This window comes from Komagataella phaffii, chromosome 3, assembly GCF_000027005.1.
Source record: "Komagataella phaffii GS115 chromosome 3, complete sequence".
In the NCBI taxonomy this organism is placed as follows: Eukaryota; Fungi; Ascomycota; class Pichiomycetes; order Pichiales; family Pichiaceae; genus Komagataella; species Komagataella phaffii.
In genome coordinates, this window is record NC_012965.1 from 1728686 (window position 1) to 1743998 (window position 15313).

The 15313-nt window shown below is 42.2% G+C and overlaps 9 protein-coding genes across 9 annotated transcripts; 7 read left to right on the forward strand and 2 right to left on the reverse strand.

Annotated features, from left to right (window-relative positions):
• Positions 1–94: 94 nt before the first annotated feature.
• PAS_chr3_0887 (Dimeric hypoxanthine-guanine phosphoribosyltransferase) lies at positions 95–724 on the forward strand (the record flags this gene model as incomplete). The annotated part of the gene is made up of 1 exon (XM_002493078.1): positions 95–724. One exon carries the CDS (start codon positions 95–97, stop codon positions 722–724), a length of 630 nt encoding a protein of 209 aa, XP_002493123.1.
• Positions 725–749: 25 nt separating this feature from the next.
• PAS_chr3_0888 (Putative transporter, member of the sugar porter family) lies at positions 750–2279 on the reverse strand (the record flags this gene model as incomplete). Its single annotated transcript, XM_002493079.1, has 1 exon — positions 750–2279. One exon carries the CDS (start codon positions 2277–2279, stop codon positions 750–752), a length of 1530 nt encoding a protein of 509 aa, XP_002493124.1.
• A 291-nt stretch (positions 2280–2570) lies between these two features.
• PAS_chr3_0889 (Hypothetical protein) lies at positions 2571–2873 on the forward strand (the record flags this gene model as incomplete). The annotated part of the gene is made up of 1 exon (XM_002493080.1): positions 2571–2873. The coding sequence occupies one exon, from the start codon at positions 2571–2573 to the stop codon at positions 2871–2873; it is 303 nt and encodes a 100-aa protein (XP_002493125.1).
• An 86-nt stretch (positions 2874–2959) lies between these two features.
• Positions 2960–4297, forward strand: PAS_chr3_0890 (S-adenosyl-L-homocysteine hydrolase; the record flags this gene model as incomplete). Its single annotated transcript, XM_002493081.1, has 1 exon — positions 2960–4297. One exon carries the CDS (start codon positions 2960–2962, stop codon positions 4295–4297), a length of 1338 nt encoding a protein of 445 aa, XP_002493126.1.
• A 306-nt stretch (positions 4298–4603) lies between these two features.
• PAS_chr3_0891 (Alpha mannosidase-like protein of the endoplasmic reticulum required for degradation of glycoprotein) lies at positions 4604–6850 on the forward strand (the record flags this gene model as incomplete). The annotated part of the gene is made up of 2 exons (XM_002493082.1): positions 4604–5196; positions 5314–6850. 2 exons carry the CDS (start codon positions 4604–4606, stop codon positions 6848–6850), a joined length of 2130 nt encoding a protein of 709 aa, XP_002493127.1.
• A 553-nt stretch (positions 6851–7403) lies between these two features.
• On the forward strand, positions 7404–9455 carry PAS_chr3_0893 (uncharacterized protein; the record flags this gene model as incomplete). The annotated part of the gene is made up of 1 exon (XM_002493083.1): positions 7404–9455. One exon carries the CDS (start codon positions 7404–7406, stop codon positions 9453–9455), a length of 2052 nt encoding a protein of 683 aa, XP_002493128.1.
• Positions 9456–9940: 485 nt separating this feature from the next.
• On the forward strand, positions 9941–11491 carry PAS_chr3_1235 (uncharacterized protein; the record flags this gene model as incomplete). Its single annotated transcript, XM_002493084.1, has 1 exon — positions 9941–11491. One exon carries the CDS (start codon positions 9941–9943, stop codon positions 11489–11491), a length of 1551 nt encoding a protein of 516 aa, XP_002493129.1.
• Positions 11492–11575: 84 nt separating this feature from the next.
• On the reverse strand, positions 11576–12970 carry PAS_chr3_0894 (Zinc-finger protein of unknown function; the record flags this gene model as incomplete). The annotated part of the gene is made up of 1 exon (XM_002493085.1): positions 11576–12970. One exon carries the CDS (start codon positions 12968–12970, stop codon positions 11576–11578), a length of 1395 nt encoding a protein of 464 aa, XP_002493130.1.
• A 1049-nt stretch (positions 12971–14019) lies between these two features.
• Positions 14020–15300, forward strand: PAS_chr3_0895 (Serine/threonine MAP kinase; the record flags this gene model as incomplete). The annotated part of the gene is made up of 1 exon (XM_002493086.1): positions 14020–15300. The coding sequence occupies one exon, from the start codon at positions 14020–14022 to the stop codon at positions 15298–15300; it is 1281 nt and encodes a 426-aa protein (XP_002493131.1).
• Positions 15301–15313: the final 13 nt, after the last annotated feature.

The window sequence follows — 15313 nt, forward strand, 5'->3', positions numbered from 1 at the left end:
ACGGCAACTGTATCTCTCACCTCGGAGCCCAAAATTAATTCTTTCGCTGGATAATTTCTATTCTGATACGGACAACCTCCACCTAATTGCGAAAATGGCTGAAGAGTCCAAGATGTACATTTCGTACAACAATGTACATCAACTATGTCAGGAGTCGGCTGCAAAGATCAAGAAATTCAACCCTGATTTCATCATAGCCATCGGAGGTGGAGGTTTCATCCCTGCCAGAATTCTGAGAACCTTCCTCAAAGAGGCTGACCAACCAAGTTTGAGAATTGTTGCAATCATACTGTCATTGTATGAGGATCTCGGAACAAAGGGTGATACTTCTGAGAAGCCTGGTGTGAAGGTCGAAAGGATCCAGTGGATCGATTATGAACGTTCAAAAATTGAGCTGGTAAATAAGAGAATTTTGGTTGTGGATGAGGTGGATGACACAAGAACAACACTTCATTATGCTCTCAATGAACTCCAAAAGGATGCTGAAGAGCAAGCTTTGAAAAGGGGGCTGGAAAAGAGTAACACCGAGTTTGCTATCTTTGTTCTTCACGATAAGATCAAACAAAAGAAAGCACAGCTGCCTAAGGAGATCTTGGAGTCGGAAAACAGATATATTGCTGCAAGAACAGTCCCAGATTGTTGGATCGCTTACCCTTGGGAGAGTACTGACATCGTGCCTCATACAAAATACGCAATAGAACAGGGTAATGATGCATTTATATAAACTGTAACTATATTCGATCTGATTGTTAGGTGTAAAAGTGATAATCTTTCCAAACCTCATTGTAGTTGACTTTCCCCTTTGTTTCAGGGACTCTTCTAACGACAAAAATGAAGAACATTATGCATATGAAGGTGAAGATAAAGTAAACTTCCCCGGTGGGCAAACGTTCGTTCACAATAGGGAAAAAATAAGATATAATGATTCCCGTGGTCCAGTTTACGGTGGCACCTAACGCTTGAGCAGCTGGGATGACATCGTGTTCTAACATCTCAGGGATCATCAAATACGGCACTGAAGATATACCAGTAGAGAATCCAATAACAAATACTGCAACAGATATCACCACTGCCCAATTCCAATCATTCCTCATACTCAAGGCCAACACAAATGAGCCCACAATCATCAGAAAATCGGACATCAAAAGCATAGGTTTTCTTCCTGTTTTATCAATTAACAATGAGGACACCAGTGTTATAAATATGTTGATAACAGACAAAAAAATGTTGATCAGACTTGTGTTTTGGGGAAATATGCCGCTGAGCACATCCACACCGTAAAAAGTGATGGAATTCTGACCAGTGAGCTGAATTGAGAGCATCAAACCTATAATAGCAATCACATCTTTGTGGAATCTTGGAATTGTTAACAGTTGCCAAACCGTTATATTATCAACGTTAATGTCCACTGAGTAACGACGGGACTTTGAGGGAGCAAGCTCTTCTTCAATAGCGGGGAGTGAATTGAATTCAGACGCGTTCGTATCGGTCACAGACCCATAAGTTTTACTGTGTCTCTGATTAACACTAAGGCCTCTCCAATGATACACTTCACCCTCAACTTCTTTATGCGTACCTCTGACTTTCTTAAGTAGCGCTGTTGCTCTCTTCACATCTTTCTTCACTGTAATAAGCCATTTCGGGGATTCCATTGTGAAGGGAAGTAGCAACGTGTAGGTCAAAGAAATCAAGACGTTGAAAAGGAAAATGTTCCTCCATTGCGTGTCATTAGCATAGTAGTAGCCCATGACTTGAGATGTAGTGATCCCACAGCAGATAGAGAGTTGCATCATTGTTCCCATGAACCCCCTATGAACAACTGGGGTGATCTCAAAGATCAACATTGGAGTCACAGCCAAACATGCTCCCGAACTCAATCCAGCTATAAATCTTCCCAGATTCAGCATCCCATAGGAGTTAGCAATTGTTAACAGAACCGAAGAGAGGACATATCCCAGAGAGACAAGTATACTGATCTTCTTTCTACCTATTTTGGTTGCTACCCATCCACTATACAGGGAGCCCAGCAGACCCCCAAAGGACAACATGGTGGTAATCATAGCCCGTTGACTAGATTTCATCGGGATACATTGTTCAAACAACTCCGGATGCTGGGCCCACCAAGACATGGGGCCTTCCTGATGCAGCCTACAAGATATAATTCTCTGGGGTGCGTTCAACTCACTCAGATGATAGCCAAACAGGAATGAACCTAAGCAGATCACTAATATGTTGAAGCCCAGCGTGGGTGTAACTTGAGCTTGGGTGTCGAAATGCATTTTTCAGTTTCAATGTTGCTATAAACAAACCAAAGTTGAGGGGAAACAATCTATAAAATAGGATTTTTGAAGTACGTGAATTGTTGCTGTCTGCCAGATTCGGGATGCCGATTTGATAAGAGTTTTCAGATTTGATAGGGATGTAAGCAAAGCGGGTTGTTTCCAACGGAGAACGAACGATAATAACGCAGGAACTCATGACGATATGCAAAGAATCCCCTGATTATTTCTTCTAAAACGTAGCCCGGTTGTTCTTGTGTCGGGTTTCCTTCAAAAGGGACCCTGTGTACTATGTGTTATCCGATCCTTAGAGGGAATCTCCGTGTAAGGGACATCCAGCATCTTGCCAATTTTTCAAAAGCAATTCTCAGATCTTTGGCACCTGACGTCCTAGTCCACGACAAGAGATACGTTCTTCCTGGGGGTGGTTTCAACGGCCTGAGCTTGCACTTATTACAATTGGCAATCGAGCTGGTATTATTTCTCGCATGTAGCAGGATCATACAACATCCAGACACCCCAACCCATATCCCTAATTACCACGTTCTCACATGCGCTCAACAAAAAACTCGTAACCCTCGTTTATTTTTTTAAGGAACCTCAAAAGATTTTCACACCTATAAATATCGTGAAAAACTATCCTCCATTTTCCTCTCTACTACACTAAACCAAATAATACCATGTCTAACTACAAAGTCGCCGACATTTCACTTGCTGCCTTCGGTAGAAAGGACATTGAACTCAGTGAGAATGAGATGCCAGGTCTCATTTACATCAGAGAGAAGTACGGACCTGCCCAACCTTTGAAAGGTGCCAGAATCGCCGGATGTCTGCACATGACTATTCAAACCGCCGTCCTCATTGAGACTTTGGTCGCCTTGGGTGCTGAGGTCACCTGGTCCTCATGTAACATTTTCTCCACCCAGGACCACGCTGCCGCTGCTATTGCTGCTACCGGTGTTCCAGTCTTTGCCTGGAAGGGAGAGACCGAGGAGGAGTACTTGTGGTGTATCGAGCAACAATTATTTGCCTTCAAGGACAACAAGAAGCTGAACTTGATTTTGGACGACGGTGGTGATTTGACTTCTTTGGTCCACGAGAAGTACCCTGAAATGTTGGATGACTGTTTCGGTCTGTCCGAGGAGACCACCACTGGTGTCCACCACTTGTACAAGATGGTCAAGGATGCTACCTTGAAGGTTCCTGCCATCAACGTCAACGACTCCGTCACCAAGTCCAAGTTTGACAACTTGTACGGTTGTCGTGAATCTTTGATCGACGGTATCAAGCGTGCCACCGATGTTATGATCGCAGGTAAGGTTGCCGTTGTCGCTGGTTTCGGTGACGTTGGTAAAGGTTGTGCCATGGCTCTTAGAGGTATGGGTGCCAGAGTTATCATCAGTGAGATTGACCCTATCAACGCTCTGCAAGCTGCTGTTGAAGGTTACCAAGTTGCCCCTCTTGATGACGTTGTCTCCATTGGTCAAATCTTTGTTACCACCACTGGTTGCAGAGACATCATCACCGGTAAGCACTTCGAGCAAATGCCAGAAGATGCCATTGTCTCCAACATTGGTCACTTCGACATTGAGATTGACGTTGCTTGGTTGAAGGCCAACGCTCAGGACGTCAGCAACATCAAGCCTCAAGTTGACAGATACTTAATGAAGAATGGTCGTCACGTTATTCTTTTGGCTGACGGTAGATTGGTCAACTTGGGTTGTGCCACTGGTCACTCTTCTTTCGTCATGTCCTGTTCTTTCTCTAACCAGGTCCTGGCTCAAATTGCTCTGTTCAAGTCTAACGACAGTGAGTTCAGAAAGCAATTCGTTGAGTTCGAAAAGTCTGGTCCATTCGATGTTGGTGTCCACGTTTTACCAAAAATCTTGGATGAAACTGTTGCCAGATGCCATTTGGCTCACTTAGGTGCTAAGCTGACCAAGTTGTCCAGTGTTCAATCTGAGTACTTAGGTATCCCAGTTGAGGGACCTTTCAAGGTTGATCACTACCGTTACTAGCGACCCTTCTTTAGTGTTCTCATCATTTACTTCCTTGTATTATATGCATCAACTGCATTGGTCTAAGCTAATTACCTACAGAGCTTTTGCCTCCTTTTCAATTGTTTTTTTGTGCTATTTTGATATACGTGTCATCTATAATTTACATAGTTAGAAATCTTCAACGGATTTATTCCTTTATATTGGCAGGGCAGTTTTGGTTCTCGCGTAAGCGATCCCGTAGGGTCCAAGGGCTCTTCGCGGATGATTTCATGAACTCTAATCTATGCACCTTAAATGATATATGTCTGTCTAATATGGCTGTTTATGCTACCAATTAGATGTGGGTATGTCTCTAGGTACTCTGATGAGGAGATTCTACAGTCGTCATTTACCTCAAGTCATCTTGAGCTGCTCAAGAATGAGACGAGGGGCTTATTCCAGTTTTCTTGGAATAGTTACAAAGAGTACGGTCTTCCTTACGATGAAGTCAAACCTCTGAGTTGTACGCCTAATAAAAGACGGAAAGATAGTCTTGACTTACAAAATGATGTACTAGGAAACTACCACTTGACTCTTTTCGACAACTTGGACTCCTTGTTGGTGTTGGGACTTTGGGATCAATTCAATGAGACCCTCCAATACCTTGAAGATATTAACTTTGTCGATTTTGACATAGACAGCGACGTCAGTCTCTTTGAAACCGATATTCGTGTTCTTGGTGGACTACTCTCAGCTCACTTGTACCTTACAGATGAAAGGCATGTCATGTTTGAGCCCAAGAAAGGCAGAAGGTTACTTGAATTAGCTGTCGATTTGGCTGACAGGCTGCTACCAGCTTTCGATACGCCAACTGGAGTCCCCCTACCAAGAGTCAACTTAAAAGGCAATCCGGTTAACTCCAATCTTCCACATGATACGTGCACTGCATGAGCCACTACACCTCTGTTAGAGTTCTCCCTGCTAAGCAGATTGACAAATAATCCGATTTATGAAAAAGTATCAAAGAGAAGTTTCTACCAAATTTGGAACTCAAGGTCTTCTATAAATCTTCTCCCAATGACGATCGATCCTTTGGAATCTAAATGGCTAGATAATGTGAGTGGGATCGGTGCAAGCATTGATTCGTTTTACGAGTATGCATTGAAAGGGGCTATTCTTTTCGATGATGAAGATCTTTTCAACGTTTGGAATATTGCCTACAATTCTGTGCAAAGCAACATGAAGACATTTAATGATTACCTCACCGTAAACGTCGACGTTACCAGCGGTAAGAATAGGGCCTACTGGATCGACTCTCTGAGTGCATTTTGGCCAGGATTGCAGGTGTTAGCTGGCCACATCAAGCCAGCAGTCAAAAGTCATCTAGTATATCTTAAAATTTGGAACTGTTTCCAGAGTATACCAGAGCGTTGGAGCATTAATGGAGACTTTACCATCGAGGGTTCTATGGCTTTGGAATGGTATCCCTTGAGACCAGAGTTTATTGAAAGCACATATCATCTTTACAGAAGCACTAGAGATCCAATATACCTCGCCATCGGTCAGGATCTTCTCATGAAACTTCGATCCATGTTCCTGTGTCCCTGTGGTCTCTGTGGATTTCAAGATATACGAAGCGGGATCAGACAAGATCGAATGGAGAGCTTTGTCCTCAGCGAGACATTGAAATATCTCTACCTATTGTTTGATGAAAACAATTACATTCATAATGTCTTAGAAAAACAGAACAATATGATTTTCTCCACAGAGGGACATCCGTTCTGGTTGGCAACGCATAATCGGTCTCTTAACGACCCAGCACAGTACTTTACCACATCGCCGTTGCTGACAGAACATAAATTCCTCGACCGCATACCTTTACTGGGTACCTTATGGAACAGACTCTATCCCGAGAAAACAACCAACGACCGCCCCACGTTGCCGTCGCTGTCTTTACCTCATTCATCGTGCGAGTTCGTAGCCAGGAATACCGACACATTTTTATCGTCACACTTACTGCAGGATCCTACAATATGCCATATCGACAAAATATTTGAAAAGTCTCTAATCACACCACCATATATGAATTCAACTACCGCCATTGAATTCCAAGACAATTTCTACCATAACTACGGCGGTGCGAACAAAGACAGCTTAACCAGTACACCCATACTAGAAACAGAGGTTGTTACTTATAGAATAGACCCTTTTTTCGGGGGCCAGAACACTTTGATGGACTTTGGACTTGATTTTGTCATTCCAACCATCAGAGATTTGAGACTATCATTTGAGATAATCAAACCATTTGAGACAAGTTCTCTAGGACTATTAGACAATGCCGCAATAGACGCCTTTAGTCCGCTTTTCGACAATAGACACCTGGACTATGTGACCAAACTTGTCAGCATCAATGGGGTCGACATCCCCACTAACAGCAATGTTTACTGCGTCAAAGTTTCCCCCTCACTAATCAAATCGGATCAGATTCGCATTTCGACCAAGGGTTATTTTACTTTTGACAACAATCCTGTCATTAACCTAATAGTCTACACAGATCTCGACCAAGACTTCGGGGTATCATCCGTAGTCTGAAAAGATTACCCTGAAAATGGAAAATGAATGAGAGTGAAAAAAATAAGAAAGTAAAAAAAGAAAAGTAATAGACAATAATAGGAGAATAATGTTCCGTGACAAGATCTTAGTTGTATCGAAAACCTGGATGGGCAAGGGAAGGGATTACTCGATTCGTAAAATCTGAAAATTATTTGGAAACGCCGCATCACGTTTCTGTTAGGCGCCAATCTAAGTCCGTCCCATCTTAGAATCCAAATCAGTAGTAGCCCATCTTGAGACCCGAATCGCCGATTGTGAACCACAACTGAAATTGTAACTGTGGGAAGTTTTTTTTTCCACAAGTGGCCCAAAAACCATTTCCTCCAATCGAATCGGTGGCATTTTTTCCGCCAGTACCTAGTCTACCTTCCTTTATCTTATCTGTAAACCCTCCCTACACCAAACCAGAAGCGCAGGAAAAAAAAAAAGAAATACTACTACATCAACGCTTTTCCTTTTTCTTTTCCTGATTAATAAATACAGTCAAGTCATACAAAGGTCTTTTTCCTTCCCTGAGAACATCATCACTTGAATGTCAGACTTTGCAAAGAATCTATTCGGATTCGGTAAACTGCCTGCGCAGAAATATGACCAAGGCTCCAAAGTGGAATCGAATGGCAATCCGATAACACAATTTCCTAATATTCTGCAGACTCCAATTCCTACCACAGCGGTCAGCAAAGGTGAAAGCATTTACGGGACCACCACAACTTTGAACACCGACCTATGCAAGAAATACGGCGAAGTGAAGAGCAATGCTTCTCCATCACCCGCACCAATTACTAAGGAATCTCTGGAGAAGGCAAAACCTTGCAAACCCCCCGTATCCTTAGAAGCAAAAGAAACTTCTGCGGGAACCGCCACCGATATTCCTAGAGGCAAGCTACGAGTTAGCATCGAGGAGGCTCAATGCCTGAATATCTCCCCCACTAGTCCTTCGTTGCCATACGTGGTGTGCACTTTTGAAAGTACTGAGTTCATTACTCATGGACCCGAAAGTATTAGTAACGGTAATGCCAATACCGCTAAACCTGTCTACCATCGGCAATCATCTTCCAAACTGACTTCTTTGGCCAAGTTGAACTCCTCAAGTCATCTCGACACTTCCACCGAGGACAACTGCAATCCCATCTGGCATCATCAGGCCACGTTTGATGTAATTGGTGCTAGTTCTGAACTTGATATTAGTGTCTACGACGAGTACAGAGATGGCTTATTTCTGGGCCACGTCAGAATTCTCCCCAAAACAATTGTGCACAATACCACGTCCGAAAAATGGCTAGATCTGCATCCACGGGTTGTTGGTGAGACCGTCACGGGCAAAATTAAAGTTAAACTTGAATATTTTGACGTCACTAAAAGACAGTACGGTCCAGAAGATTTTGAGGTGTTACGACTGTTAGGAAAGGGTACCTTTGGCCAGGTCTATCAAGTCAGAAAGAAGGATACCAAACGCATCTATGCGATGAAGGTTTTGAGTAAAAAGGTCATTGTCAGAAAGAAAGAAATTGCGCATACAATTGGTGAGCGTGACATTTTAGTTACCACTGCCTCTACTGCATCACCGTTCATCGTCGGATTGAAATTTTCATTCCAAACTCCTTCAGATTTGTACCTTGTTACAGATTACATGTCTGGTGGAGAGCTATTTTGGCATTTGCAGAAGGAGGGCAGGTTCTCTGAGGAGCGTGCCAAGTTCTATATTGCTGAACTGGTTTTATCTCTTGAACACCTACATGACAACGACATTGTCTACAGAGACTTGAAGCCGGAGAACATCCTTCTGGATGCCAATGGACATATTGCACTGTGTGACTTTGGGCTTTCCAAGGCTAATTTAGCATCCAATGGTACAACCAACACTTTCTGTGGTACCACTGAGTACCTTGCTCCAGAAGTTTTATTAGATGAGTCCGGATACACCAAAATGGTTGATTTTTGGTCTTTGGGTGTGTTAATTTTTGAAATGTGCTGTGGATGGTCCCCATTCTATGCCGAAAACACTCAACAGATGTACAAAAATATTGCTTTTGGCAAGGTTAAATTTCCGAAAGACGTTCTCTCCTCTGAGGGACGTTCTTTTGTAAAAGGGTTATTAAACAGGAACCCAAGGCACAGACTCGGGGCAATCAACGATGCCCGCGAGCTGAGAGACCATCCGTTCTTCAACGATATTGATTGGGCTCTTTTGAAGGTGAAAAAGATCCCTCCACCTTTCAAACCGCATTTAACGTCAGAGACAGATACGTCTAACTTTGACCCAGAATTCACCAACGCTTCTACTTCGATAATCAATAAGCAAGTATTTATGGGCTCTACGCCCCTGTCGCCAGCCATTCAGGCCAATTTCAAAGGATTTACGTACGTGGACGAGAGTGCCATGTTCGATAACTTTTCATATGCAAACAAGTACAAACTACAAAACTCATACCGGGGTACCAACCCGGTAATACTAGGAAATCCCAACAATCCTGATGAAGATGTGATTGAAGAAGGGGAAGAGGAAGATGATGATAACGACATGGATATTGATGGCGATCATCACATGGACGATGATTTTGTGAATGGACAATTTGATTTGTGATTACATTTCACGAGAATATTAACTATAGAAACAAAACAAAACAAAAAATCAAAAGAACTGCAGATGAAGTTGCATCAATCCCTTATTTAGTTGTGTCAAAGCTATAATCGTTCGATTTCACACAATTGAGGGATATAAATATTAATAGCACCCCACCCACCCCCAATGTATAATTTTATTCGAGCATTCAAGAATGATATCTGGCAGTGACCTAAATAATTCCTAAAAGCCGGGACGATAAAGCTCATACATGACATGTCGGTAAAAATGAGGCAAGTCCGCAATACTTCTAGAAATTAATATAACGAGATTATGAACAATAAATCTTATGATTTTTGCATTTCACACAATAGCAGAATTCTTATAAAAATATATACAGCGGTATTTCCCAGAAAAGTAAGTCCTGCCTAATCGGGTATCAACCTTAGCAACTCCCTCCCTCAAAATCAGAGTCTATTCAGTGTCAACACTGCAGTAAGCCATCAATGATAAAGGTGAAAGAAGATCCAACTTCTGTGGGCCATGGGTCCACAGACTTCGTGAAGAAGCTCTATCAAATGCTAGAGGATGAGTCTTATCGGGACATTGTGAGGTGGACAGATTCAGGAGACTCATTCGTAGTGTTGAGTACCAATGAATTCACCAAAGACATCCTACCTAAACATTTCAAACACAGTAATTTTGCGAGTTTTGTACGTCAACTGAACAAATATGATTTCCACAAGGTCAAATTGAGCAATGAGGATAAGCAAAGGATGCAAATGTTAGAAAACGGAGAGATATTTTGGGAGTTCAAACACCCATTGTTCAAACGAAACGAACTTGAAGCTTTAGAAAATATCAAAAGAAAGGGGCCCATTCAGAAGAAACCGGGGGACGATGCCAGTGAGCTTGCAGAAAAGGTTGAGTTTTTAACCAGAAAGGCTGACGATTTGGAGAATGAGCTTGGTATTGTCAACTCAAAGTATAATACAATTGTGGAGAGTGTGCTCCATATGAGGAAGCTCAATGATGGTACAATGAAAGTTTTAGACACTCTGGTGAAATGCTTACACAATGCAGGCATCAAAATACCTCCTTTGGAGATAATAGCACCTATGCCTGGTGGAGTTCTTCCCCCTTCTCTAGGCCCAAAATTTCACCCTGGACAACAACCACATCACCAAATGCATCAACCACAGCCACAGCAACAACAACCACAACCACAACAACAACAGCAACAAATTCAGCAACCACAACAACAACAACAACAGCAACATATCAATTTCGCCTCCCAGACATTCCCGGCCCAAGCCCAACATCCCCTTAAATCAATTTCTTCCTCCGCAGATTCAAGTTATAGCTCCCTTCCCAATTTACGTAACCCTGAGAAACATCCCAACCCATCCTTACTCAACTCTACGGCGAACATTGTGAAAAAGCCCTCCGTTCCACACGTTGATGCCTCACAGATAAGTGCTGCAACCCCGTTGAACGCGCCTGTCGAGACTAATGGTGATACGCAGAGAGGTCATCTAGAAAGACCCGAAGGTTCTCCTTTCCATGTGCTCTTAGTTGAAGATGACAATGTGTGCATAAAGCTTTGTCAGAAATTTTTAATGAAATATGGATGCACTGTTCAGGTGGTAACTGATGGCCTTTCGGCAGTTGATGTGGTCGGTAAAGTAAAGTTTGATCTAGTATTGATGGACATTGTCATGCCTAATCTTGACGGTGCATCAGCTACAGCAATAATCCGAAACTTTGACTCACAAACACCCATTATTGCTATGACGGGAAACATTGAAGATCAGGATTTACTGACATATCTGGAACATGGAATGACTGATATTCTAGCAAAGCCTTTCACAAAGGATGATCTCTACATGATGCTTGAAAAACATTTGATCAAGCAAAAAATGATAGATCCCCTAGAAGCTACGTATACGAATGGAGACGACACAAAAGTGCCCAAAGACTCCAATGCGATTACTCCAGATCCTAATCTACTAAGTGAGGACCTTGTAATTCCCCCTTCCAAAAGGCAGCGGATTTAAGTGATAAAAAACCAAACTGGCATGTATACTATTATAGTCTCAAACAAACTCAAATATATTCACCAGGTAAAGCTTGGTGAACAATTATTTGTTGCTGTGTGCAATAACCGTCTCATTAAATCTAACTGATCGTCTTCTCTTTCCCTGTTCCAATTTCTGTTCTTCCATGTCAAATTCGACGCTTTCTTCTTTCAACATTTCTCTAATCTCCGTCCTGTTATCTGCCTCAGCGGTGCTATTTCTTGAGGATCTTCTTTTTTCCCTTTGCTTGGACTCCAATACACATCGTGAACATTCACAGATAAATCCCCAGTTCAGTCGCAGTTCCCTTTGTCTATCTTGCAGGGACATTGTGGGGGAAACATAGGTTGTAGTCAGCTGCTCACCGGCAGCAATATCTCTCAATGCAGTAACTTGCAATCCGTCGGCCCTTTTCGGTTGAAGATCAATGGAAACATTTCTATCGCACGAATGGTTTAAGTGGGCATACACCAAGAACAGGCAATTGTCCACATTGTTGATGTTATATGTTCCCACATATTCCATCAACGTTTCATAAGAAATCGGTTTTTTAGGAAAACATTTATTGAAAAGCTGGTGGCACTCAGCCAGTTTTCCCTCGTGAATCGAAGCTTCAAATTCACTCAAAGAACTAGCTTGATCTCTCACAGTTTGACTTATCTTAGCCATGGAATGAAACTGATCATATACATTCTTAGATTTATCGAGAAGTTCTCTGGCATAAATAATAGCAGCAGCGTATACAGAGCTCCAATCATTCTCAATGCAGAAATCTTCCAAAGCCAACCAAGCTTTAGAATTGATACCTTTCGTACGAATACCATATACACCATGTTTTGCCTGAGGATGTAACAAATCCTTTCTCTTGCATCCAATGGAGCACCAGAGCTCATTGCATACATTGCAATCCAATCCTTTAAGCAGACGGTCTGTTGTCATCGATACCATGGGCTTACCACAATAAGTACATGCTTTGCCATGTTTTACCAGCCTCAACAGTTCAATGGGCGGCACCATAATAAATGGCTCCTCTTTCCACAAAACTTCACCCTTGGAAATGTCTCTTTTGGCATATAACCCTTTGCCCGACTTCTCGCTAAAGTCAACTTTAAAGGAGGCCTCTTCTTCATTAAAGATCTTCGACAGGTTCGGGGTCAAAGTCGAAGTGATTTGCTCTGCAAAGGTAAACAGCGTCTGGTCTACAATAAATCCATGCTCTTTCAAAGTTTTCTCTAATTGCTGTTCCGTAAAGTCCCAATTAGGGTTCTTCTTCTTCACCAAGTAGTAAAGCTCTCCAATGAGTGCATCCTCAGTATCGGGGTCCTCCTTCCATAGATCGATGACCGCTTGAACCATTTGCCTCACATGAGGGACTATTGCTTCATCTTGTGGTTTGGCTTCTTCTTCTTTGTCATTCAGAGACAAAACCTGAATATCTTCTGACAGATCTGAGGACATTGGGGAGGTTGACTTGAGCCACTGCGATTTTTCAACTTCTTGGGTTCTTTCGAGAAAACGCAAACTCTGGGGATATCACGCACACGAGATGAGAACAATAGAACTCTGTCAACAGGCCTGAAGAGGGGAAAGAAGGTAAAGGAAATTGCAGACAAATTTATATATAAATAATGCAGCTAATTAAGCTTTTCTATAATAAGATTGTAATTCTATAAGGACGTCTCAAGAATCAAACTTGAAATTAAAACAACTTTGTACTAGTACTAGTCGAGCCAACTGAAAGTAAGAATCAGTTCCAAACTTGAGGAAAGTGCGAAACAATAGAGACTTCATGGAGAAGCAATTTTGTTTCAAAAATACATAAAGCCCTCTAGCATAGCCAGTATACAGTAATATTAAAAGTCCAGAGTATTCAGCAAAACCGTATTCACATACTTATACTTAGCTAACGGGCGTGTGGCGTAGTTGGTAGCGCGCTCCCCTTGCAAGGGAGAGGTCTTGGGTTCGATTCCCAACTCGTCCAAATTTCATTTTTTGTCTTTCTAGAAATTTTGTTCGTTTTCAGGCTTAGCCGTTCATGGTTACATGAATACACTATTCGCTATTGTCCAAAATTGGCTCGTTATTGCATACAGCTGAAACTCGGCACAAATCCGGCTTTTGTAGCTTTCTTCTTCCAGGTCTTGGAAGGTGGTTCCGCTTCCCACTGCCGTTTCAAGTTTACATCTATGTAAGCCTGTTCTACTGCATACGTACTATCTACCACGTCTAGCATTATTGAGTCTGAAACTTCTATTTTTGTCTGCATATTTACGCGTAGCCCAATCATACAGAATCATGCGCTTAATTGAAAAGTTTTTCCTAGTTCTATGCCATAGTATTCTTTTTTTAGAATCCTAGCATTTCCGTGATGCTCGAAAAAACTGATAGGGATCATTTCAACAACGTAATTTTGATAAACCTCTCCACCTGAAAAATATATATACCGTTACAGCAGCTGCCATCTTGCCGTGAATATTATAAGTATACTAAGCTGAAGACGATAAATAATGAGTGGTGACCATAAGAGCTTTACGGTTTTTAACCAGGAGTTTATCATTGACCGAGACTTTGAATTGATCAAGGCCTTGGGGCAAGGTGCATATGGAGTGGTGTGCAGTGCACAGTATAAGGGTAACGAAGATGGAGGAAAAGTGGCCATCAAAAAGGTGACCAACATTTTCAGCAAAAAGATCCTAGCCAAGAGGGCTTTAAGAGAGATCAAACTGCTGCGCCATTTCCGAGGCCACAAGTATATCACTTGCCTGTATGACTTGGATGTCATTCCGGACCAAAATAATAATTTCAACGAGATCTACCTTTACGAAGAATTGATGGAATGTGACTTGCATCATATAATCAAATCAAAACAACCTTTGACTGACAGCCACTATCAGAGCTTTATCTACCAAATTCTCGGGGGCTTAAAGTATATCCATTCAGCAGATGTGCTGCATAGAGATCTTAAACCCGTCAATCTATTGGTGAACTCAGATTGCGAACTTAAGATTTGTGACTTTGGACTTGCAAGAGGTTATAGTAGTGATGCAGAGAAGAATGCTGGCTTTCTTACGGAATATGTTGCTACCAGGTGGTATCGGGCACCGGAGATAATTCTTAGTTTTCAGACATATACCAAAGCAATTGATATCTGGTCAGTTGGATGTATATTGGCCGAACTCTTAGGTGGCCGACCCATTTTTAGAGGAAGAGACTATGTGGATCAATTGAACTTGATTTTGAGTACGCTGGGTACTGTTTCGGAAGAGACACTTCAGTCTATCAGATCAGAGCGTGCCCAGGATTATGTTCGCTCCCTGCCATTCATGCCCAAGATCCCATTCAGCCAGTTATTTCCCGGTGCCAACCCTGAAGCGATAGACTTACTGGATCGAATGCTCACGGTAGATCCCACTCACAGAATTACAGTTACTGAGGCTTTAGAGCATCCATATCTCAAGGTTTGGCATGATCCTAACGATGAGCCCGTCTGTTCTTCCAAATTCGATTTCTCGTTTGAGGTCGTGGACGATATAGAAACGATGAAGCAAATGATTGTAGATGAAGTGCTATCACTTAGAGAATTTGTCAGACGACCAATTCAAGAGCAGCAGTTACCATTCACTGAACCTGACAAACATTTTGATGTTAGCTTTGACCAACCGCAAATCGAGCCCCCCGCTGAAAACTATAGAGATGATCATCTTCCTAGACCTCATGAATTAGAGTCCCAAATTTTGGATCTAGAACATGAATTACAATACGGATTGGATCGGTATGGTACACAGTAATAACTTGCGAACG